We start from the raw sequence: 27,171 nt of genomic DNA, 5'->3' as shown, positions 1-27,171 counted from the left end.
TGTTTACATCAGGGTCCCCCATTTTCAATTCATAATGACTCCTCCTGCGAACCTCCAATATTTTTGTTCCCGTTTTTCTCCCATCCCAATGTTAGTCGTTATGCCAATTCCCAATCCCTTTCCTGGTCGTTGCGCACTCTACCCCCTACCGTCGGTCTGGGAGGGCGGAGACTATCACATGCTTCCTCCGACACATGTGTACCCAGCCCACCGCTTCTTTTCACCTGGCAGCGCAGACTCTCACTGGGAGGGTGTAACGTGTGGAAGGTCACACTACCTCTCTTAGATCCTTCCCTCGCTGTGCAGGCGCCCCGACCGAACTGTAGGAGTCACTGTCCACAACGACCCAGACCCACCCACCGGCTTCCCTCCCGCTGACACTGCCAATCGAGCCAGTATGACGGCCGGCCAAGCCGGAGGCAACGCTGACAGCCGGATTCGATACCAGTGTCTCTTGCGTTGGTGACGAGCGCTTAGTCCGCTGCGCCACCCAGCCGCCACAAACCTCCAATATTTCAATGCAATTCCCAATGATGGGTAAGCAGTGTTGGGGTTATTTATTATATTATATAAAATACACATCTTTCCAATATATAATATAATGGTCACAGTATAATAATCATCACATTACTGTAGTGGCAGCACAAACATGATAAATGGCACTAGATTGTAATACAATAGTCAGTGTCGTGACTCAGTACAGTGAGTGAGTACTGTAGTGGGCGGACAGGCGGCAGGCTGTATGTGTTCATGAGCCTTACTGCCTGGGGGGGGGGGGGGGGGGACTGTCCCGGAGCCTGCTAGTCCAGCCCCGAGACTCCGGTAACGTTTACCAGACAGCATCAGCTGAAACAGTCCACCACGGTTGGGAGGGTTGGGATATTTGATAATATTATACTGGAAAGTAGTGAGTGACTCTGTATTATTATTATTATTATTATTATTATTATTATTATTATTATTATTATTATTATTATTATTATTATTATTATTATTATTATTATTATTATACTGGAAAGTGGTGATGAGTGACTCTGTATTATTATTATTATACTGGAAAGTGGTGAGTGACTCTGTATTATTATTATTATACTGGAAAGTGGTGATGAGTGACTCTGTATTATTATTATTATTATACTGGAAAGTGGTGATGAGTGACTCTGTATTATTATTATACGAGAAAGTAGTGATGAGTGACTCTGTATTATTATTATTATACTGGAAAGTAGTGATGAGTGACTCTGTATTATTATTATTATTATTATTATTATTATTATTATTATTATTATTATTATTATTATTATTATACTGGAAAGTGGTGATGAGTGACTCTGTATTATTATTATTATTATACTGGAAAGTGGTGATGAGTGACTCTGTATTATTATTATTATACTGGAAAGTGGTGATGAGTGACTCTGTATTATTATTATTATACGAGAAAGTAGTGATGAGTGACTCTGTATTATTATTATTATACTGGAAAGTAGTGATGAGTGACTCTGTATTATTATTATACGAGAAAGTAGTGATGAGTGACTCTGTATTATTATTATTATTATTATTATTATTATTATTATTATTATTATTATTATTATTATTATTATTATTATTATTATTATTATTATTATTATTATTATTATTATTATTATTATTATTATAATAATTATTATTATTATTATTATTATTATTATTATTATTATTATTATTATTATTATTATTATTATTATTATTATTATTATTATTATTATTATTATTATTATTATTATTATTATTATTATTATTATAATTATAATTATAATTATAATTATAATTATTATTATTATTATTATTATTATTATTATTATTATTATTATTATTATTATTATTATTATTATTATTATTATTATTATTATTATTATTATTATACTGGAAAGTAGTGATGAGTGACTCTGTATTATTATTATACTGGAAAGTGGTGATGAGTGACTCTGTATTATTATTATACTGGAAAGTGGTGATGAGTGACTCTGTATTATTATTATACGAGAAAGTAGTGATGAGTGACTCTGTATTATTATTATACTGGAAAGTAGTGATGAGTGACTCTGTATTATTATTATTATTATACTGGAAAGTGGTGATGAGTGACTCTGTATTATTATTATTATTATTATTATTATTATTATACTGGAAAGTCACACACAGACACACACTTGACAAGGTCACACACACACAGACACACACTTGACAAGGTCACACACACGCGCACACACACACACACACACACACACTTGACAATTTCACACGCACACAGACACACTTGACAAGGTCACACACACACACACACACAGACACACACTTGACAAGGACACACACACACACACACACACACACCTGCCACTGATGAGGGACATTCTCGGATGACATTTATGTTAATGAAGGAAAACATGACGGCTTTGGACTATGGGTGTATAATTCATATGTGCAGTTACTGGCTACTCTTCTGTCTGTCACCCATTCCTCTAGTAGTACTTTCACCCGATTTCCTCTGCTGAACCCATCAATATTTCAGAGCTTTCCCCAGCGGGAGCATACATTAGCAGGGTGAGCGTGAGTGGGGAGGTATAGCGGGTCCTTACAGGGTGAGAGTGAGTGGGCATGGCCTGGGAGGTATAGCACGTCATTAGGAGTTCCCTGCATGCCATTTATAGTCCAGGGCCCATGTTCACAAGAGTTCCCCAGAGGTAGGAGCGCTGGTCTGGGGTCAGTGATCAGGATGGAACACTTCTCCTCGTGACCGTATTCAAACTGACGTACTGGAGCGGACTTGTTTTGTATTCCCATTAGGGCTGCTGCACGATTCTTGCTCAAATGTGAATCACGATTTTTTGTCTCTTAAGAATTGAGATCACGATTCTCTCACACGATTCTTATTTTTTTTTCAATACAATCATTTATCAAAGTGAGTTAAACTTAAACTTAAACATATATGAAAGTGCTTGACTTAAACTTAAAAGTATCTTGTGTAACATACAAAATAACTCTAGTCAGAATCGTCATCATATAAAAAAGTTAAGTAAAAAGTAAAAAAAGAAAAGAGAAAAAAGTTAAACATTTAAATAAAGAAAATCATCATAATCATAGAAATGAGATTGCATAGGTCTATGAATCGACATTGTGATATTTTTTGATTAACCCTTTCACTGCCACACGACAGAAGGTTAACCCTTTACTATCGCGCAACCAACGGCGATGCTCCATCATTAGCATCCGCGGAGCTAATGATGGAGCATCGCCGTCGGTTGTGTGATAGTAAAGGGCTAACCTTCTGTATTGTCACAGTGAAAGGGTTAACCGGCTGTCGTGTGGCAGTGAAAGGGTTAATCGTGCAGCCCTAGTTCCCATGGTGTATGTTATGATCAGGAGGAGGCTCCAGCACCTTCTGCTCTGTTAGAACCACGGGTCTGACCGTCACAGTAGATCATGGACCTGCTGCTCCTATATGGACCTCGATCATGATGATAACTCACTGGCTCCTAGCAAAGAGCCAACCAGGATTGTAGTGAAGGGCACACTCACCTAAACTCTGTTGATTTGTTTATTAACCCAGCCTTTTGACAAAAGATTGTGTGATTATTATTATTACTGATATTCATAGTATGCTACACATTGACTGATTGTATCAGTATCAAACTGGAAATTAGCCTACATGGAAATGGTGTCTTGTTTTCATGAAAATAAAAGATAAATTAATACAATACTGAAAGAATATACAGTGTATATATATATTTTTTTATTTAAAAGAAAAAATTTGGATCACCAACTGCCGCTTATTGTTTGCCCAGCTTTTTTTGTACCATAGTACGAGTGACAATTTATTTGCCTGAATGCTACCCCGCGGCTAACTGCGTATATGAACTGAGTGCGTTCGTCAGATGGATTGAAATTTGTTATGATGATACGTCAAGACTCCAGAGCGCATGCTTTATCAAGGGCCGGATGATTGCATAACAGCTATTTTTGGGTACATTTTGACAGCCGTGGCTTGGCACGTTACCGTATTGAAACACTTTGTGTTTTTTTTTCCAGGAGTCTCTGTGAGCCAAGTCGCCATAGTAACTCTTAAAAAAAGAAAAAGAAACTCTCGCTCGCTCGCTCGCTCTCTCCTGTTTGTAGTTTACACGGGAGGCACTGAACTCCCAGCTTGTTATTACTACTTAACCATATTATGATGTGACGTTTATTAGGCGTCCGTTCCGACCCGTAATTCGCTCATTGGCTCAATCAGACGGGCGTGTTTGCGAGTGAGCAAGTGTGTGTGCGTGTGCGACTGTGCGTGTGTTTGTTTGGATATCGCTGTGTGCAGTGTATCCTCAGCAGATCCTGTGTTGTTGTTTAATAGATGGATGGCTATAGCTTCTTCCCCTCCTGACTCTCTCAACTGGACTCTGGACACACGCCAGCCAACTCCTCTACTGTTGTTGGCAACCGTATCCAGGAAGTGTTTCCCCCCTTATGCTCACATCGCTGTCTGTGTGTAAACAGGCTGGCTCTCTTTATTCAGTGTCTGACACACGTAGCCTGGCCTGAGAAGGAATATTATGAGAGAGAGAGAGAGAGAGAGAGAGAGAGAGAGAGAGAGAGAGAGAGAGAGATGCAGAGTGAGGGAAAGAGATGCAGAGTGAGGGAAAGAGATGCAGAGTGAGGGAAAGAGATGCAGAGTGAGGGAAAGAGATGCAGAGTGAGGGAAAGAGATGCAGAGTGAGGGAAAGAGATGCAGAGTGAGGGAAAGAGATGCAGAGTGAGGGAAAGAGATGCAGAGTGAGGGAAAGAGATGCAGAGTGAGGGAAAGAGATGCAGAGTGAGGGAAAGAGATGCAGAGTGAGGGAAAGAGATGGAACAAGAGAGAAAGCAGTGGGAGAGGGAGAAATGGAGAGATACACACAAAACAGAGAGAGGGAGGGAGGGAGGGCTGCGGTGAGGTCAGTGTTCTGGAATGTGCCTGGGCTGGCCCTGGTTGACACAAGCCAGATGACTGGGAGGGAATCCTTGGCAGTGAGAGAGGCTGGGGAACCCTGTACAACACGTCCAGCTCTCTCTCTCTCTCTCTCTCTCTCTCTCTCTCTCTCTCTCTCTCTCTCTCTCTCTCTCTCTCTCTCTCTCTCTCTCTCTTCTCCCCTCCTGCTGCCCATCTCTTCCCTCCTAAGTCACTGTAGCAGACTCGTCTCTGTCTTCCAGCCCCGGGGCTGCAGCCAGCCTGTCTGCCATAAAAACATTATACAGGTGGGGGGGGGGGACCCAGTAATAGGGAAAAGGGCTTATTTATCCTTTATTTATAAGCCCTTTTCCCAATTACTGGGCCTCCCCACTCTTCACTCATGTCAGACACGGGCAGAGCTTGGAAAACCAGCAGCAGCGCTGCGGGACACATTGCTCCGTCCGCTGGCAGAGCTCGGCGGAATTCCCCCGCGAGTTGAACCGTGTCCGAGGGGGAGAGTGAAGAACCTGAGCGCGTGACGTGTTCGTAAAGGAATATAGAGCTGCATCTGGGGGTTCCGGGTGGGGGTGGGGGTGGGGGTTGGAGCTTATTATGGGAGAGATTGATTTGAAAGGCGTCAGGGGGTCGAGAGGTATATTTGTAAAAGAAGAAGAGGGGTAGTCCAGAGTGATGACGGGTGATGATGTCTATCCCCCTAGATACAAAATCAAGCCATTTCAGATCTCCAATCTGCTTCCTTTTGACATATTGCATAATTGACAGACACATGGGTTACCTTGATTGGCCCATCGGTCAGTCTGTTCGTTGTCGGTAGTTGTAAAAGGATATCGGCTAGCCCACAAACGAGTAATGAAACTAGTTTGCTACAATTTTAGTGATTCAAAAACATGTACCGAATGAACTGTGACAATTTATATATATATATCACCTGCTAGCACAGTTAGTCAATGTTAATAATCTCCCATGGCAACCAATCATACTGGGCTCATTAATTAGTTTACATTTCAAAGCTTCATGTATTATGATAATAACATGAGCTCTCCTTTCAGTGAACAGAGGGCCAGGCCTCCTCAGCTCAGAGAGGGTGACCTAACACGGTTAGAACAAAACAAATGAGGCTTCTGAAGCGGAAGAAATGATACTTGTGACATTACCATTCCACAACAAGCAGTTTACGACTTATTTATGATAATTTTCACACTTATTACTGTACATTTTACTGTATATTTCTGTATTTTAGAATGTATACATAGCAGAATGTAGATCCCGGACCGTATTTGATTCTTTATTCTATTTTATTCTTATTTTTAATATTACAAATATTGGCGCATCGCCGTCGGTTGTGTGATGGTAAAGGGTTAACCTTCTGTCGTGTGGCAGTGAAAGGGTTAATCAAAAAAATATCGCAATGTAGATTCATAGAAACTATGCAATCTCATTTCTAAATTATGACTATTTTCTTTATTTAAATATTTGTTTAACTTTTTTTTTTACTTTTTACTTAACTTTTTTAAATGATGACGATTCTGACTCGAGTTATTTTGTATGTTACAAGATACTTTTAAGTTTAAGTCACTTTCATATATGTTATGTTTATTCCTATTTTAGTCCTATTGACTACCTAAATGTTTATTGTTGTTCAATGTGAGCGATCTGTAGTGCCCCTGCCGAAGTTCCCCTCTGGATTATTAAAGGATTTCTATTCTATTGTATTTATTTTTTTATTTTTATTTTTTATCTTTTCCCCCCTCCTTTTTCCTCCGATTTTCTCCCATCCCAATGTTAGTCGTTATGCCAATTCCCAATCCCCTTCCTGGTCGCTGCGCACTTACCCCCCACAGTCGGTCTGGGACAGTGGAGGCTACCACGTGCTTCCTCCGACACACGTCCAGCCAATCAACCGCTTCTTTTCACCTGGCAGCGCGGACTCTCACTGAGAGGGTGTAACGTGTGGAAGGATCACACTACCCCCCTTAGATCCTATCCGCGCTGAGCAGGCACCCCGACCGAACTGTAGGAGTCGCTGTTTACAACGACCCGGACCCACCCCGCCAGCTTCTCCCACCCTCTAATACAGCCAATTGTATTAGTGTGAACGGCCAGCCAAGCTGGTGACAACGCCGGAGCTGTGAGCTGGATTCGAACAGGCGAATCCAGTGTCTCCGGTGTTGGTGACGAACGCAATCTCCGCTACGCCACCTGACCGCACTATTCTATTGTATTCTATTCTATTGTACTGGATCTTTAAGACATTTTCTCTATTCAGAAAGAAGTTTCTGAAAATGTCTTAAAACTACTATCATCACTATCCTGAAACAATTCAAGATCACAGCGACACACAAGGATCGGCTTTAGTACAAGATACAAATCCCTCGCTAAGCTTTTAGTTTTCATAGTGATACTGGAGCATCCCACAGGAAGGATAATAAAAAACCTCGGGGTTCAAGCCAATATGGTTAAAAGATTTAGGCTTTATGTGGCTCGAAGACGTTTTGGCTCGTCAACTATCATTACATACACACTGTGATGATATCCACTAGTTTTATGTGACAACATTGTCTGAAGCGGTTCTGAACGTCTTAAGTTTTTCCACCCCGCCTCCGCGCTGCCTACTCGAATAGCACGTCTCTCGAGAAAGAGAAGAGACGTCTTGTGTTCAAAACACAATAGTCTCCTTGTACTGCAACAATCCATTACGCCCCCCCGCCCCCCCCCCCCCCCCCCCCAAACCCAACGTGAAAAATAGGAAGTCGAGTCAAACCCTGACCTGAAATCACCAAATTGGCTTTCTTTCCTTTCCTAGTATTGGCACCACAGTGGAAAGTGTTGTTGGAATAATTGCCAGATGGCTCTTTCCTCCGGAGCCATTTTTGGCCATGGTACAACATGTTTGATTATTAAAAGTAATTTCCAAGGGGCATTATGAGATGAAATAACTTATTTTTCCGACGTGTGTGTGTGTGAGCGGCTGAGCGGCTGTGTGGGCTCTTTTTTTTTTTGCTTTTTGGAAAGGAGTTTGTTGGCTGATGATGTCATGTCCCCCTCCTCCTCCTCCCCTCGTGTCCAGCTCCTTCCTTCACTGGGTCACGTTTGAGAGTCGTGTAAAACAGCTGTCCTGAGGGCTACTATTTGTCATAACACGCCGGAGAAACGCACAGGATTCCAACGGCTTTTCTCTGCTTTTGGAGAGGCCTAATACAAAGAGTTTCAGAAACTTTTTTTTTGACTCGTCCACGTCGAGTCCAACCACATTGTTTACTAAAAGTGGCTCGGGAGGTAGAGCGGTCGTCTGGTAATTGCAAGGTTCCCTGTTCGATTCCTGGTTCGATTCCCCACTCCTCCCCAGGGCAGCGTGTCGATGTGTCCTTGAGCAAGACACTTAACCCCTAATTGCTCTCGATGAGCAGGTTGGCACCTTGCATGGTCGTGGTCGTCGGTGTGTGAATAATGTGAGTGAATGGGTGAATGTGACGAATAAAATTGTAAAGCGATTTGGATAAAAACGCTATAGAAATGCACCATTTACCGTTTAATAGAAATCTGTAAAATTTTCTTTCACACACGCAGTCATGTACTATAGATTCTACAGTAAAGATGATTTTACAGTGTAAGAAGGACCTCTTCATATCGGGTGCTTACCACATTATGTGCTTATCATTTCTTTCCCAGGAGATAACTGATTCAGCATGGATAAAAAAAAAACGAAACAAATCGACTAATCGACCAACAAAGTTTTGGATCGATGAGAACAAAATGTACCAGGAATTTATTCGTCTGACTCCTGTAGGTTCCCTTATACAGGGTTCGCACTAGGGATGCACCGATCCGATATTGGTATCTGTATCGGCCGCCGATATCGGTGAAATAGCTGGATCGGGTATCGGTAAAAAAAAATCTGATTTTTATTTATTTTTTATATATTTTTATAATAAATAAAATAAGAAATAACCATTCCGTACATTTATATCTGTGTTAATTTGTTACATTTTGTTTCACTAAGTTAGGAAAGTAATGTTTTAAGTCAAGCCTGATGTTGCCTTGTTGCACAAAATAATGATCCCAGTCTCTTCCACACAGTGACAGTGAGGCATACCGTTTATTAATTGAATGAATGAAGTTTATTTTGTCTTTGTTTACAACAAATCAAAAACACACTTGTGATCCTTTACAATTCTTAAAAACGAAATATATTTTAATATAAAAAAAAAAAAACGTGGATACATTATTTTTTTATATTTTTTGGGAAAACATATTTGGACAATGGCTATTGGCCGATACACAAACCCAAGTATCGGTATCAGGACTGAAAAAGTCGGATCGGTGCATCCCTAGTTCGCACAAGGTCCTTGAAGTGCTTAAAGTGCTTGATTAAAAAAAATAATAATAATCGAGGCCTGGAATTCCTTGAAAACAGCCAATTCTTTAACAAGGTGCTTAAAAAGTCCTTGAAATTCAAATCAACCATTCGCATTGAAAGTTTAGCTCATCCATGATAAAAAAATTCTGAATCGAGACATTTAATTTTTTTTATTTAAAGTGTAACTAATTGTCGGAAATAGATTTTAAGCCATACATATTGGATCTGAAAAATAGTGCTTGGAAAAGTACTTGAAAGTCCTTGAATTTCATTTTGCAACGTCTGTGGGAACCCTGGTACAGTATGGCGGGTGTTGTGATGGACTGGTGACTCTTGTGTTGTGTTCTAGATGGACTAGGGACTCGTGTGTACGTACAGTATGGCGGGTGCAGGGGTGTAATTAACGGGGGGGACACGGGGGACATGTCCCCTGCATGTTTTCAGAAGGCAGTTATTGTCCACTGTACTTTTTTACCGTCCAAAACAATGTTACACGATGATAAACGGTGACGCGACGCGGCACTATAGGACCACGCGGAAAACGGCTGCTTGTTCCATCTCCGAGCTCAGGCCTCTTGACGACCTGAGCCATTGTCATGCAAAGACGAGTAGCCAGGTGAGCACCCGACAAGGGACGAGTCACGTTTTTGTGTGCACGCGCCAAGTACCGACCTGGCTACTTCTACTTGTCTTTGCATAACAACAGCTCAGGTCGTTCAAATACACAGGACGGAACACACAGAGCTCCCTGCCCCCTCCCCTCAAAGTTTGGTGTGAACGATGGTCTGTGTGATTGCCATGAAAGGCAACAGCATTGCTTGGTGTCTGAAATATCGGTCTATGGCCTCGTTGTATTTAAAAGCCTCTAGGCTGTTGTTTTATAGATACAGTATGTTGTCTACTACTTGACCCCTCAAAAGTGCACCAGATTGATGCATTTAAAAATTCTAAATGTTCAACATTTTCGCCGGACCACACGGCCATTAAAACACAGTGCGACCTAGGTATGAAATCACCAACGCACCACTGACCACGCCCCCAAATGTGTCCCCTCCACCATTGAAAACAAAATGACGCCCCTTGGGCGGGTGATCTAGTGGGTCTCCATACACCCGCTGCGGCCCGTTCAGATGGTTTCTTTGACCGTCCCTCTTCCTGTTTCTCAACGAGAGAGATGGATAGATTTATTACATAATGTGAACAATGTGAAGCCATCAATTAGCATTCAGGCCTACATCATTGGTATCAATTGTGGAATAATTATCCCCTCCCCACTTCAAACAATCTCCTCCCGGTCATGTTCCCAACCCCCCCCCCCCCCCCCCCCCCCCCCCCCCCCCCCCCCCCCCCCCCCCCCCCCTCCCATTCTTGTTATTCCCACCACCCCACACCTCTCCAATCTGTCTACCCTCCCCCCATTTATCCACCTTTTGTCTCTCACCTGATACCCCCCCCCCCCTTCTAACTCACCCTTCCCCCCCCTCCTGCCCCCTAACTAACCACAATCACCTTCTCTCTACTATAAAGACCCTAAGTTGTACTGGATTCTGGAGCTGTTTGGGGCGATACTAGGCCTTCTCACTCCTGGAGTCATCCAGCGATAACTCTTATCTATTTATACCTGATAGTTGATACTCTGTTTGAGCTAAATAAACCTGTGATAACCAAGTCTATATTTGACTGAGTACATCCTTCTACACAATATTATATTATTTCACTGTAAAAAGGTGTGAACGTCTGGGGAGTCGTTTATCTTGTTTTCATAATTGTTGGAAGCCAATATTGTGATTGAAAATAGCATTTTGCTTTATTGCCCAGCCCTACAATGCAAGGTATAATACTCCTGCCATTGCCCTTGAGCAAGGCACTGGATGGGTCAAATTGGCGGAGGATTTCCCCACGGGGGGTTAATAAAAGGTACATTTAGCAAAAGCAGACCATGATCGGCAGTAATAAAGGTAATAATTAGGACATTGTAGAGGGTAGCTTGCTGCTGTTAGTTATGCCGCATGCTCGCAACATCATTTATGACTATATGATACAACTGAGTCGGCACGGTAGGCCATGGAACCGTGTTAAAAAAGATCCTTACTTGAAAATGGATTCCAATAATTGGGCTAAACAGGGCAGCCTCGAGTTGGAATGGTCGTTACTCAAATCAATTACAATTTGACGCCCCTGCAGACACTAATCCTCCACCTAATCCCTGGTTTAAAAAAAAAACACTGCCTGGCTGTATGGAATATTTAATCATCGACTCAGCAGCAGGATTCTACAGGGATGTTTGAACATGCTTAGTGCGTCTCAAAGTCAGGCAGAGTTAATCAAATGTATTAACTGATCTTTGTCTCTCTCTCTCTCTCTCTCTCTCTCTCTCTCTCTCTCTCTCCATCCACAGAGCTCCCAGCTGAAGAAGGTAAATATTGATTGTTCCAGTGTGCTGCACTTATTATTAGTCTTAAGGATCTTTAGTTTTTTCCTGGACAGGGAGGTAAACTCTTGAGTGTTCACTGCTGCAGTATTCTGCCCAAAGACTACAGCCCTTCTGTCAATAAGGGGGTCGCCCCCTCTCTGTTTTATAGACCACTGTGCTGCTTATTATATCCAAATCAATACAAGGAAAATCTTAATACACTTGCGGTATAGTCCATGGGTATATATTAGAGTGTGCTTTTAGTCCAGGGGTATGCTGAAGTTCAAAACGGCAAAGGTAACGTTGAGCCCAGTTTAGTTCTTAGTTCTTATGTCTTCCTGAGCATTCTGTGTGACTGTGTGTTACCAACACGCGACATTAAGGGCCACGATTGATATACCGGTAAGCGTAGGCTTTATTGTCGAACCCTTTAAAGTTTTTTTGCTGCTGGACCTGCAGGGCCAAGTTTCACGAGTCTAGGTGCCGCCTGACTGACTGAGAGATAGTCACTGAGTCAGCATTGTGAATCGTGTGAGGATCCAGCTGTTCTAGGAGCCTAGTCTCGCCAATTAAAAAAATATATATATATTTTGTACATTGCATATCATTGCCGTTAGGCAATGAGAAAACCTTGTATCTCCAATTATAGTTTTTACTTGAATTGAAAGTTTACATGGTTCTTCATTAGGGATGCTCGATATTGCCTTTTTTTTACCTATACCGATATTGTCCAACTCTTAATTTCCGATACCGATATCAACCGATACCGATATATGCAGGGTTTCCCCCCCAAAAAAACGGAATAATTTCAGGTAATTAACATTACATATCTCTTGTTGTGGAATTAACACAACATTATGCATACTTTTGACAATAAATAAAATCAGAATTTGTTCTTACTTGCTTACCTGGGTAAATAAAGGTTATAGAAATGTAAATACATTTTTTTTTTATTTTTTTTTTGAAAACCGATACCGATATTTTCCGATATCACATTTTAATGCCAATATCGGCCGATAATATCGGTAGGCCGATAATATCGGACATCCCTATTTTTCATGTTATGACATTTCAACCCACGGCCCATCGAAACTCAGTCAAAAAAACACATGACTGTCGATCTGGACATTTTATGTTTTCTTTTCTTAATTCCTGAAAAGTTTACCCTTTTTTTTTAGAGATTTAACTGTTTTGGCCTGAAAAAGCATGCGATTATATCCATGTAAAATTCAATAAATCAATCGATGGTGTTTGTTCCAGGCAAGTCGCTGTGGGAGTTGGTGGTGGAGCAGTTTGAAGACCTGCTGGTCAGGATCCTGCTGCTAGCGGCCTGCGTCTCCTTTGTGAGTACTGACTAAACCCACCACTAGGGGTCACCAGAGGCCTCACCATACCATATTATCACCATACTTAATGTTGCGATATATTGCGATTCATTACCTTTTTTCAACTGCAAAAGTCAAACTTTGTCAACATGTTTTATCTAATAAAATAAAGTTTTCAGCCTGTTCATCTCACTTCAATCATTTTTATTGCAGCAAATGGGATTTTGTCAAGCAGACAGATGTCAACACTGTAATCTGTGTTGCATGTACCTGACTAACTGAACTGTTTGTATTACAGTCATATTCCAACTTAACTGAATGCACACGTGTGTGTGTGTGTGTGTGTGTGTGTGGACTACTGTACTATTACAGGTATTGAAATGAACAATGCAACTTCCTTATACAAAAAAAATTAATGATTTGCATAATAAAATATCGATACTTGGCGTCCTTGTATCGATACAGTATCGCCACGCAAAGTATCACGATACTATACTGTATGGATATTTCCCCCACCACCCAGCCGTACCCACCTGCGTTCACAGTGCAGTCTCCACGTGGGTGTTGTTCAGTGGTCCACCTCAGCAGGTGGTGGATGGAGGTCTTAGGCTCTTGCTTTGTAAATATCACGCTTTACTAGGGCTGACCTTCGATTTTTTTTTGGAATTCTAAGCTTCGGGGCCGAGATTCGATTTTAATTCGAAGCTTCGAGATAATTTTATTTTATTTTTATTATTAATTAAAAAAAAATATATATATTTTTTTATGTTGCAGCACAATGAACACAAATCTGTCAGTGCGGAGTCCGACCTCATCTTAAATAACAAACCGCATTGCAGCATTGTTTTAAATTTTTTTGTAATCGAATTCTATTTTCATATTCGAATCCCATGCCCATCGAACGAAGCTTAGAAGTATTTAAAGGCCAACGTGCAGGTTGTATTTTTGTTCAATAAACAATGTGGACTAGGCCAACGGTAGCCCCTTTCGTGACTGCGATGTGCAAGCCTGGGGCTTTAGTGACCGCAGTCACTCTCAGCTATGGACGACAATAGTAGTAGTTATAAGGTGTTTGAGCTTGTAATGTTAGTTAGCTCATAGCTATCGTGGTAGCCAGACTGGACGTCGCAGCATGTTGTTAGCACAATAGCTACCAAGCTAAGCTACGTTAGCTTCTAACGCTGTATACACAATATGTACAACGACACAATGATCAAACACCTTATAACTACTACTATTGTCGTGTCCATAAGTTCCCTGGCAGAATACTTGTGGGGACAAAGGTATACAAAGAGGAGAGAACCATTTTAAATCGGGCATTCATGCCGGCTAACAAGCTAGACGTCGGAGCATGTTGTTAGCACAATAGCTACCAAGCTAAGCTACGTTAGCTTCTAACGCTGTATACACAATATGTACAACGACACAATGATTTACATGATTACAAATATGGTAACGTGGTTGTGGCTTTTACAAATAGTGGTTAGCTTTAGAGATGGATGGCTATGATCACAGAGCAATAGTGTTGTTAGGTGAAACGGATACAGCTTCATTCATCACTCCTCGGCCAGTAGTAGCAAGGCTCTCTGCCTGCCACTAGCTGTGTGTGACTCTCGGAGCCCCTCGCTGCCCTGCACCTGACGTGACGTCACGGCCCTGCTAGCATCTGATAAGCTTTTAGATTTGCTCGTGCATGTGATTCGTGCGTGGACCTTTTTAACCCTTTCTGAGTGGCATTTCCGGCGTCAAATGGAAATAAATAAATAATTAAATTAGATACCAATGATGTAAACTACCCATAATTGCAGAGTAGGGTTTAACCTGCAAGTTGGCCTTTAAGACGGCCCTACGCTTTACACTGTTAAAAATTTGAGTTTGCTTAGGGCGTTTTCTCATTTGGAACAGTTGGTCTGTTCCGTCCTCGAGAACGATAGTCCCCACTCCCCCGCTGGCCAACTTCCTCACTACCGATCTCGTTTCGTCCCCGAGCACACTTGAGGGAGCAACACCCTGATACAGCAGGGGGCGGTATACACTAAGGGGGCTTTCTCACTCAACATCGGGGTCGAATCAGCTCCGTGCCGTCCTCATTCCGAGTTCCGTGCCGAACTCCCCCCCCCCCCCCTCTCCCCCCTCTAGTTTGTGTACACACTTCAGTCTTGGTGCGCTCTGGGTTTTGTTTACGGTTTGCGTTTTGAGCTTGTAAGCTTGCCGTAGTCGATGATGTCACGCTCGAAATGTGAAACACAGGAAGTGTTAACACGGAGACTGGAGAATGGATGCTGATATAAAGAAACAAATAACTAATAAATATGAAGTTATATTTGAACCTCTGTTGTCAAGCCTTGTCAATATAACCCACCCCATTTTATCACGAATGGATGGTGTTGTAGAGTCCGCTTTTGAGCGTTTTAACGATAGCGCTAAGCTAACGGCTAAACGCTAGTTAGCTTAGCCTTTACTAGTAACATTGCTGCATCGATTATATGCATTATATTGAATGTCATTGATCTACTGGTCGACCACGGCCGACTGGTTGGGCACCACTGGTCTAATAGAAATAAATGCATTCGAACAAGAAAGTATAGTATACAGCAATGGCTAATGGCTAATGCTAGTTAGCTAGCCTGTTCAGAAGCTAACATTATCCCATCGCTTGTGGCAATTATATTGCATGTCATTGATCTACTGGTCGACCACGGCCGACTGGTTGGGCACCACTGGTATATAGAAATAAATGCATTCGACAATGTATAGACATAGCAATGGCAAACAAAATTGCGAGGCCTAACCGCCCCCACTAGTGCGCACCTGAGACCACCTATTTCATCGGTCCAGGTTCAGCGCCCCCGGGGACGAATCAGCGGGGGGCGGGGACGGGGGACAGCGTTCTCACTCAGACAGACACACCCTTTTCTGATGCGAGCCGGGTCTGATTCGACACAGAGCAGTGAGTGAGAAAGGGCCCTTAGTTGGTTTGCTATAGCTGGCGCTTCAACCCTTCTTTGCTCTCGGATAAAGCATTTCGGGATCAAATGAGATAGAATGACGTGCTTTACCGGCAGCGCTTCTCTATCATTTCTCCCTCTCAGAGACACACACTCGCCCAACACGCACACGCACACACACACACACACACACACACACACACACACACACACACACACACACACACACACACACACACACACACACACACACACACACACACACACACACACACACACACACACACACGTACGCGCACACAGAGACGGAGCGGCGTGTTTGTTGTTATGTTCTTCTCACTGACACTGGAATTTTTCCAACTATCTCCCATCTGTATATTGTAGGCGCCCCTCTCTCACCACGCAACGTCGATTATGCCCGTGTAGGCGCCTTCTGCACCGGGAAACTAACACAGCGGTGCAGTATATACGTGGAAAACACCCGTGTGTGTGTCGCAATACCTCAAATGGTTTTCCTAGATGTTGCCCCAGGGTTTTGCTCCGGGGTGGCAGAGGTCAGGGCGGGGAATCCCGCATCATAACTCTTTTCCATCGATTACACCGAGTCCCCAGCGTCTGTGGATGGACTCGCGGTGCTATTTCGGAGAGTTGGGGGGAAAAAGAAGGGTCTTAAAATACATGTGTGCGATATAATCATAGCTAATGTTGCTCCCGTTTTTCTTTTTCCAAATTCAAATGAGTTCGAGGCGCGCGGGGGGCTCGGGACCGCAGGAGGTTTGACTTTTCCTAATGTGAATCAGGGGCCTGCCCTTTAGTGGTGATTTATACGTGTTGTTTACAGTGGAACACACGGCCCTCGCGCCGTTCCACTGCCTCACGACCAACACCAGAGCTTCACTGCCTCAGTCCTCCACTTGTCCCCCCCCCCCCCCCCCCCCGGGGAAGAAACATGTTTGAACCTAGGACCCCCCTCAAAGGCTTTTTATAGCCTGAGGTGACCTCTCACTCTGTCTGGAAAACTCAACCTGGTCTGAGGGAACTCCCTCCCGCAGACCATCAGAGACTCCCCCACACTCTCCCGCCTCAGAACCCCCCTGTTCGGGCGCCCTCGTGGCGCAGCGCATGGTGCCTCGCACACCTACCTGGCCGTCCCGGGTTCGCCTCCCGCTCCCGGCGATATTTGTCGCATGTCTTCCCCACATCTCCTCCCGTTCTCCCTCTCCTCCATCGGTCCTGCGTGACCAGAAAAGCTGAAAAATGCTAAAAATAAAAGAAACCTGTTCTCCCTTGCCTTCAACCTTCCCCACCCATAACCCCCCCCCCCTCCAACTTGTTTTGATGTTTGTTACTGTGGCTTTATGTTTCTGTGTATCTCATGCTGTTTCCCTGTTTCCCCCGGGGTCTTATGTTCCTTTTGTTTCTTTGTTTTTCTTTGTTTCTCTTTGTTTCTCTGCCTACTGTTGGCGACTTCGGGTTCTTGAGAAGTGCTATACAAATAAAATGATTATTATTATTATTAAATATAGACAGCCACATCCTATTTCATTATTTTCTATATTCATAATGATAGTGCTCTACCAGTAGTTAAGTAACTGTAACACATTTGTCTGCCGTTTTGAATACATAAAATGATATTGAGGTTGCCTGGCTATTATACATGACTTAATAATAATAATAATAACTAGAAAGGTGCACTCAGTAGAGCACATATCTCCACCAGGCGGCAGCCACACATTATTTGTCTCTTACAGCGCAAACAAACAAGCTAACAAACAAGCTAACAATATTATTACAAATATATTACAAATGCAGACACCAGCCATTACTATTAACACATTCTGTGCCAAGAACGAGTTAACTCGTTATTGCCTGCCAATCGAATAACGCCAACGAGTAAACACGTTATTGTGATCGTTATTTCTTTTATTCGCTATTCTATTCATAATTCATCCACCAAGGCTCTGGGAAACTCTGACACTCTGTCTGCGATTGCAAAGGCCCGATACCGGCCGCCCTGGTGGATTTCGGCCGATGTTGCACTTACTTTCTACAGGAAGTATGACTCTGTGCGTCTGTGAATGTCGTCCCAGCACAGTTTTCTTGTAACGTGAATCCAGATGAACAGTCGAGTGCATTGAATCGCCTTCGAGACACAAGAATCATTATGCTTTTGGAGTTTATGGTGTCGGCCAAATGGACATACGATCTAGCAGATGGCAATCAAATAATTGGAATATTTTTCCTCCAGTATCATCGGCCAGAGGTAAGAGGAATCTAACGTTAATTCCAGCTCGATTGTCCATTTCTTTCATTGCAATCCATCTGATCAACGTATAGATGTTGTACTAAAGAAAGCAGTTATTGACAATCAATTAATCAGAAACGACCCCCCCCCCCCCCATTTCCTTCATGCATGATGGAACATAATATATACCGATCATATGCATTTGAAATTTTAATTGTATCGTGTATAGGGACGAAATGCCAATCGATTAAGTATAATATGCATCGGGGCCTATAACTCGCGTTCTAGGAATTACCGCAGACCACTCTAAAAACGTATATTCACGACGGTATTAAACGACAATGTATGAATGGAAAAATATAACGTTCCCACATCCTGAACGATATACCCGATGTCGAATGGGCCATAGTAATGCAGATATAGCTATACTATTTAAATAGTTATAGCCCTGCAAAGAAGGTCAGCGACTCAATAGCTTACAGCGGTGGCGTCAGAGCTATAAGATGCTCATATTGCGTGGCAGAGATTGTGTTAAATATAATTACTGGTATCCAAACACACTCGCACAGCATACACAGAGATCATCCACTGTCTGTGGGAAAGAAAAAAGTCCCAACTGTGTTGACAAGTTACTAGCCTACCAAGGACAGCTGCCCACGTAAGGCGGGGCTTAAGTGTAGGGGGTGGGGCAAACTTAAACCATTGAAAGTAGATCTCCTCCCATTATTCCTATATTACACCATTACTCACTATTACACTACTAAACACTATTACTCTATTACACAATATTACACAGTATATCACTATTGCACACCAACTATTACACACTAACTATTCCACTATTGCATGCTTAACACATTCAGGGCCATTTGGATCCATCTAAAATCACTGTAGACGGCCAGTATTTCTAAATAGACTTGCATAGTCCGTGGGGCTGTTTGTAGAGCTAAATCTATACTTTATAGTATTGCTATCTGTCCATTCTCATTGTCAATTGAGACCATAAACCGTCCCTTCAAAATGGCTTAAAGAAATAATTTTTTCATCAATACGTTCTCATTTTATAGCGTCTTGAATATAAGCGTTATAAGGGATTTTGGCTGGGATATTTCCTGGAAGGCGAGATACAGGGCTAATAGCTAATAACGTTAAATCCAATGGCATTTCGGATATACAGAAGCTACAGTTAAAACTCAAACTGCATATGATCGGTATGATGGTCGACCATGAATGCATGAAAGGGGGGGGGGGGGCGGGGGACGTCGTTTCTGATTATTGATTACCAATAACCGCGTTAGCCTCATTAGCCTCGTTCGCTGATCGGGTGGATGGCTATCATAACAAGCCCTGATCAGCATGTAATTTACGTGAAAAAGATCTTACCGTGGGCCGGTTGGATCCCCCAAAGCATTTCCCAGTTATCGATCGCCATCTGGTAGATCCATATGTCCATTGGCTGATGATATATTCCTTTACTGCACACTGAAATCCGCATCCCAAAACGTATTCCAAGCTACTAGGCTGCACATCCAGAATCCAGCTAACTGGAAACCACATTGAAAGTAAAAAAAAATAGTGCACCGTTCTGCCACAGGGCACACTGCATTATCGAGACCGCGCCCCTAAGAGGATCTGGCCGGTAATGCACTTTTCAGAATTCGAAGAGGAGGGTAGATCTGCAGTGCAGCTCGGTGACATCGAGTAGGTTATTACAATGGAATAAAAGTCAAAACAACCTTGCCACGGACATGTCCGTAGTTGGTCCTCAACCGTTGGATTTGAAACACGGATTTATCCGTGGTTGGCCCCGAAACGGTTAAGCATTGGGCATGGTTAACCTAGACACCTCCCATTAGTCTCTATGACAAACGGTTAATGAGATATGAAAGGGGCCAGGGCTTATTTTTATTATTATTTTTATGGACAATAATGGACATTCATTCATAGATGTTTTTAATGCATAATAGGTATATGATGATGGGTTCGCGTGTACCTGTTCCGCAACAGTAAGTGACTTCCGGGGTAGGCCTGATTGGCCCCGACAGGCACGTGACGCGGCAAACTCAGGACGCGCAACGAGGCTGCTGAGAGCTGTCGCGCGGAAATAGGCTGTCTATTGCCATTCTCTAACACAAACTCTAACCTTAACCAGCTCCTTAACAGCGCCTAAACTTAACCGTTCTAACCTTAACCAACTCCGAAACAATGCCTAACCTTAACCTTAACCTTAACCATGCCTAACCTTAACCGGCGAAAGAATACACGTTAAAAAAAAAATCACGTAAAAAAAAAAAGATTTGATGGGATTCGAACTCACCAACAACGGACCGCAGGATCGCAGGACCGCTGCTCTGCCAGGTGAGCTATAGCGCCGAATGAGAGTCATGGCGTATTTGGACGGTTACGTAATTCCGTAAGCTCTGCCGCGCGGCAGAGAAAGTTGCGCGTCACGTGCCTGTCGGGGCCAATCAGGCCTACCCCGGAAGTCACTTACTGTTGCGGAACAGTTACACGCGATGGGTTCACTATGGCATTTCCATCCAATCCAATCCAACTTTATTTATAAAGCACTTTAACAGCCACAGAGGGAGCATATTAAAAAACTATAAGCAGCACTAAAAAATTGATAAAAGAACAAGAGTATTATTATTATAAAAAAAAAAGGATAAACATAGGCAACAATACAAATTTAAATAGATGAGAGTAATTAAAAAGTATTTAAAAGCAAAGGACACAGTAACAAAACGATACAACAATAACACAATAAAACAATAAGATCATAAAATCAACAAGCTACATGTTGTAAGCGGGTGCCAGAGAGCTGATTCCCGGAGGCTCTGAGCAGTGAACCTGTGTAGCATCGTCCTCTTAAAAAGGTGTAACAAGGGGCGGTCAGGTGGCATAGCGGAGATTGCGCTTGTCACCAATGCAGGAGACGCTGGGTTCGAGCCCAGCTCTCTGCGTTGCTACCAGCTTGGCTGGTCGCTCATACTAATACAATTGGCAGTATTAGGAGGTGGGGAAGCTGGCGGGTGGGAAGCTGGTGTTGTGGACAGATTCCTACAGGTCAGGTCTCGGCGCTTGCTCAGCGGGGCAGGACTTGGTGGAGATAGCGTGCCCTCCCACGCGTTACACTTCACCAATGAGAGCCCTCGCTGCCAAGTGAAAAGACGTCACTGGCTGTCGGCGCACGTCTCGGAGGAAGCGTGCGATCGACTCGGGACGCCCTTGTACCGACTCGTAGGAGAACATGCATACAGCGCCAGGTAGGGGAGGGGGGGAATTGGCACAACGACTAATTGGGATGGGGAAAAAAATCTGAGAAAATCAGAAAAAAAAAAAAAAAAAAAAAAGTGTAACATTGTACTGAATATCTATTTCAATGAACAATGATGGACATTTATTCAAATAAAATACTTGTTGTTGACCAAATTTAGGTCCTTGGCCTACTATGTGTGACATTTCATCCAAATCGGCCCTGTCGTTTTCGAGATTAGCGGACAGAGTTACAGACAGAATCACACACGCACAGATGGATGCAACCAATTATATGACGAGATTTATACAGCACTCTTCTAGGACTCAAAGTATCTTAACCCCTTAAGCCCGAGCGGTCCGGTACAGGACCAACAATAATTTCACGCCATAAATAGAACGATACAATATTAATGAATGTAGCAGGTTTTTTTGTTGCCAAGAGTAAAGACCCTAACACTATCAAAACGGCAGTCAAAGTGTATATTTTCAGCACAGAGTCAGAAACTGGCGGATATTATTGATGCAAGGAAATGGCGCAGCCAAAAGTGAGAAGAGTCCCAGGGCTTTCTATGGGCTTTCGAATTTCATAAAACTACACTACCCAGCTCACGCCAGCCCCTGTCAAACCTGGAGCTGTCTGACGGGAGGTTATTTTTCATGATTATGTCTCAAGGGTTGAACAAACATGAACGTTATTGCAATAAAATAGAACATAGTTAGTTTATTTTTTACCTTTCTGTGAATGTCTAGAAAAAAAAACTTTCATTCACAGTAGATTTCATTCACAGTTGTTGCTGCCCTGTCAGGGGCGCCTGGTGGTACTAAATCCAGATTGAACTCTGGCATTCGAAAGATGAGATTTGGCCCTATTCATAGATGTATGACTTGGCCATAATAAGGTAATTTATAGGCCTGATATTCTATATTCATATTTCAAATTGCATGTGTCCGGATGGCAAAATTCACTACTGTATCTACAATTTTTTTTTAAATCATCTGCCCTTTATTCATTTGCTTAGATATTTTGTACACTTTATCTCAATAAGGTGCTCAATGAGCTCAGTGGCAATGTTTCACGTATGGTCAATGTTAGCATGGTGTTATTCACTATTTCTGACACTGGGAATACATTCCCTGAGGTCCATTGATGTCCCTAGATACCAGGAACATGCAAATGGACCTTGTAGACGTGGTGCAATCTTCCATTTACTTGGGTATGTACTTTTAGGCGCATTTTCAGAAAATATGACTAGGGCTTAAGAGGTTAAGAGGAAGTTACAGAACCGGAAAGCAAATGGGGTCACAAAACCAAAAGGTTTGAATCGACATCGCAACAAAAGCGTTCAACACAAAACCACGCTCCTCCAGCATTTCCCATTCTGCCAATTCACAGGTAACACAGCCGCAGTCCCACAACACCCATTCCAAACCTCCCAGTGAGGAACTTTAAAAACTCAAGAATCAAGAGGTTTATTTGTCACATACATACCAGGGCATACAGTGAAATGCGGGTGGTCCTGCCTGCATCGATTGTGCAATAATACTAATAATAAAGTAGACGGGTAATAAGAGACATGAGATGTGCATGATAAAAATAGACATGCTAAATTCCTGAGAATTTAGCATGGTTCCTATGTACACTATTATACAATATAACATTTTTAATTCCGTCGTTATACTATACTCACTATATCTAAACTATACTTTACAAGAACCACATCTGTTCTTTCCTTAAAGTTTTAGTGACATTTTGTTTAAAGTCATTATTTAAGGTGGTTGCAGCCTGTGTATTGTGTGTGTGTGTGTGTGTGTGCTCGTGTACTTCAAGTGTAATTCCTGACAAGTTAACCCTTTTTAGCTTTGAGTTTATTTTCCTTTCAGGTGTTCACAGTGCAAACCAGATAATGGTGAGGTTTCCGAGTAAGCCTGGGGCTTAAGGAGACGTGATACAGTGCCTGAGAAGTGTGTGTGTTCTCCAGGTGTTGGCTCTGAGACGTGTGTGTGTTCTCCAGGTGTTGGCTCTGTTCGAGGACGGCGAAGAGACGATCACGGCCTTCGTCGAGCCGATTGTTATCCTCCTCATCCTCGTCGCCAACGCAGTGATCGGCGTCTGGCAGGTGAGATGTACTTCTCATTGTGTGTGTGTGTGTGCGTGGTGATTGATTGATTGAAAACTTTATTAACTGATTGCAGAATGGGTACAATACAGTACGGCGCAATACACACAACTGCTAAGAGGATGAAGACCAGAAAAAGACTTTCGTCTCGTTTACATCAGGGTCCTCTATTTTCAATTCATCAAGACATTTAGAGACATACAAGACATGCAAATATACGGTACTGTGTAAGAAAGAGAGAACATCATAAAAACATTGAAACTGTACATTAGAGGGGGTTGGGTGGGGTGGGGGATTTTGACATTTACCTGGGCCAGTTTCTAATTGCAGCCACCCGTAGGTGCTCTTTGAGAGCGTTTTTAAGGAGGGTAGGGATTCACATTCTTTTACGGCTGTGGGTAGGGCGTTCCACATTGTTGTGGCATAATTGCGTCTTTGAGCACCTGGAAAAGCGCTATATATAAAATAGATGTATTATTATAATTGCGAAACGTGTTTAGTCCCTTGTTTGAGCCGAATCTGGGTTGAACGTGATTTGTGGAGCTCCCTCTGGTGTAGTGGTCGTGGACTTCACTGACTTTGGGAAGTATTTCGACAGGTCTAGTGGTGTAGTGTATCTTGTAGAGCAGGGATCGGCAATAGGCGGCCCGCGGGCCAACATTGGCCCGCCAGCAATAATTTCTGGCCCGTCAGATTATTTTGAGAATATGATATTTATTTGACGCACGGGAAATATTCACTCGGGACGCCAAGGTGTCTTTTATTGTGAAGCTGTATCTATCTACCGGCAGTCATCAAAAGCATGTCTGTCACTATACCCAATTGAAATGCTAGAAATTGTCAGGTGGACTGGGAGAACCAATGGAATAGTCCCACCGGGCCCTGTGTCTATTTCCCTAACGCACTTTCACTTCCGCGTTCGAGATGCGACTCGCGAGCGAAAGAAAACAAAACAAACATCTTTGGATAGATTCTTTGCAACGGGGAAATATAACGCTTCTTTTAATAAACAGGAGCCATACTTAAAATACGGGTTTATCGTAACAGGTCGGTGATTCTTGCGTGCCGAGCCGACGTCCTCTCTGCATAATATGTGGCGACAACAACAACAACAACAACGAGGCAAGTTGGCAGATAAAGTAGCTGCATTCAACGCCAATCTGGAATTGGAGGGCGGCGAGTGGATATGACATGTTTCAAACATTAGCAGGGATTTTGGAGGACTTAACAACAAACAAGAAGGTATGGTGAGTCGTGTTTTCATGCATTCTGATCTGTTCATCACCCGCCGGTGTTCTGCAAAATTCTACTCTTCCTCGAATTCTGCTGCCAGCACTCCTGCGCGCAGAACACCGGCGCCGCGGTGATCTGCAACAGCTGAGAGCTGTTCATGAATGAATGGATGAGTGAGAACTTTGTTTGGCGGATTGCAGAGTGGGTGCAGTGCAGTGCGGCGCAGTGCACACGGTTGTTGGGGGGATGCAGACCAGAGAAAAACGTTTGTCTTTTTTCAATATCAGTATATTAAATTAGCCATTGTTTTTTATCCTGGCCCGCGAAGCAACGGCTTGGGGAAAATCTGGCCCGCCGTAAAACCTAATTGGCGACCCCTGTTGTAGAGCTTCCCTCACGAAAAGGTATTGTGATATTTCGCGCAAAAAACATAGTATTCCCATTATCTTTTTTGGTCTCTACAAAAAATATTGAAATATGATTGGTATTGTGGAAGAATACTGTTTGTTTGTTCTGAGACAATAGCTTAAATCTCACACCTAAGAGAGCTTGGTCTCTTGACCTCTTGGGTGGCCTGGCCTAGCCAAGGTCATTTAACCTACATGCACTTTGATCCATGTGTCTAACTAATAAACCTAATATTGATCATGCAGATCTGTCCATGAGCATAATTGATTAATCTGGTTCCACCACATTATAATGGATTACATTTTAAATGTTTTTTTTTTTTTTTAACCCTGGCAGGTGTATGAGCTCAAACGATCTATAGTGTCACTATAGATGGCTATAGAGACAATGGAACAGGAAATAAACGTGGGTCCAAGCTGTTCCCTCTGCAACACAATTCCACTGAAACTAGAGTCTAGAGTGAAGAGAGAGAATTCTGAGATATAATCAATGTTAGTTGGCAGCTATGATGGTTATCGCATCATAAAAATACACCCAGACATGGTAAAAACCACACTAAAAACAGAGGATTGTGAAATGAGTGCAGTTTATTTTTCATTTTCCTCCTTCCCTTTTTGCACAACCCCTCTCTCTCTCGCTTAGGAGAGGAATGCAGAGAATGCCATCGAGGCTTTGAAGGAGTACGAGCCAGAGATGGGCAAGGTGTTCCGCATGAACCGCAAGGCCGTCCAGAACATCAAGGCCCGCGACATCGTCCCCGGAGACATCGTGGAGGTGGCAGGTGAGACGGGTTAGAAGGCACTGTCCCGAGGCTAATCTCTTATTGATCGGCCACTTACTGTTGAATCAGCCAGCGCTACACAAGCCACTTTTACACCAAACTCAAGGTGCATGCGGTTAAGTGGCATCTGAATTGGATAGTACAGAGTAAGTAAGTAAGTAAGTAAGTAAACTTTATTTGTATAGCTTTACCTTTTTATTTTCTTTCTCTTTTTTACATGGATAAAACAAAACATGACCATAATACAAGAATACTAATAAACGGAACAACACCAGACGATAATAATAATAATAACAATAACAACAGTGACAATAGAATGACAGTAGAACAACAAAAATAATAAATACAGAACCTAAAAATAAAAACAAATTATATTATCACAAACACCACAAAAGACATTAGACATTTCAGGGCGGCTACGTGGCGTAGTGGGCAAGGCACTCGCCATGAATGCGGAGAGGCTGGGCTCGCCTGTTCGAGCCCAGCGCTCCACATTGCTTTCAGTTTAGCTGGTCGTTCATACTAATACACATTGGCCGTATCAGGGGGTGGGAAACTGATGGGTGGGGATCGGGCGTTGTGGACAGTGACTCCTACAGGTCGGTTGGTGCGCCTGCGCAGTAGAATCAGGAAGTGTCGGGGGCAGCGTGAGCCTCCCACGCGTTCCTCCTCGCCACTGAGAGATCGAGCTGCGCAGGTGAAAAGATGCGACTGCTGTTACCTCAAGTACCGGAGGGGACTTGTGCTATGTATGACTTAGTCCACATTGCAGCTGGCTTGTGGGAGGCAAGAAACAGCGTTCGTGACAGGGGAGGGTTGAATTGGATGATACGAAATTGGGATGGGAGAAAATATAGAAAAATTGGAGAAAAAGTGGATAAAAAAAAAAGAATACATTAGACATTTCCACTCCCACCCCCGGACCCCCCAGGACCAACACCCCAACCCCGCTCCGTTGCTAAATAGTGGCCTTAACTCTCTCGGCCGCTGAGACCCACAGCTCAATGCCGGCCTGTCCCACCCCAATTACACAGTAGAGATTTCCATATAAAGGACATCCAGTAGTGTCACAGCCCTGTGCAACTGACGAGGTGTGTGACTTGAA

The 27,171-nt window shown here is 42.9% G+C and overlaps 1 protein-coding gene across 2 annotated transcripts in view; it reads left to right on the top strand.

Annotated features, from left to right (window-relative positions):
* The window catches only part of atp2a3 (ATPase sarcoplasmic/endoplasmic reticulum Ca2+ transporting 3), a 195,214-nt gene that overhangs the window by 36,779 nt on the left and 131,264 nt on the right, over positions 1–27,171 (top strand). For both annotated transcript variants that reach the window (XM_084320256.1, XM_084320255.1), the window contains exons 2-5: positions 11,737–11,754; positions 13,012–13,094; positions 23,540–23,644; positions 25,928–26,066. In XM_084320256.1, coding sequence (XP_084176382.1) covers positions 11,737–11,754; positions 13,012–13,094; positions 23,540–23,644; positions 25,928–26,066 — 345 coding nt within the window. The remainder of the gene's footprint in view (positions 1–11,736; positions 11,755–13,011; positions 13,095–23,539; positions 23,645–25,927; positions 26,067–27,171) is intronic.

This window comes from Notolepis coatsorum (assembly GCF_963971535.1).
Source record: "Notolepis coatsorum genome assembly, chromosome: 8".
NCBI lineage: Eukaryota > Metazoa > Chordata > Actinopteri > Aulopiformes > Paralepididae > Notolepis > Notolepis coatsorum.
Note: the sequence above shows the minus strand (reverse complement) of the source record. Positions and strands in the feature narration are given on the sequence as shown.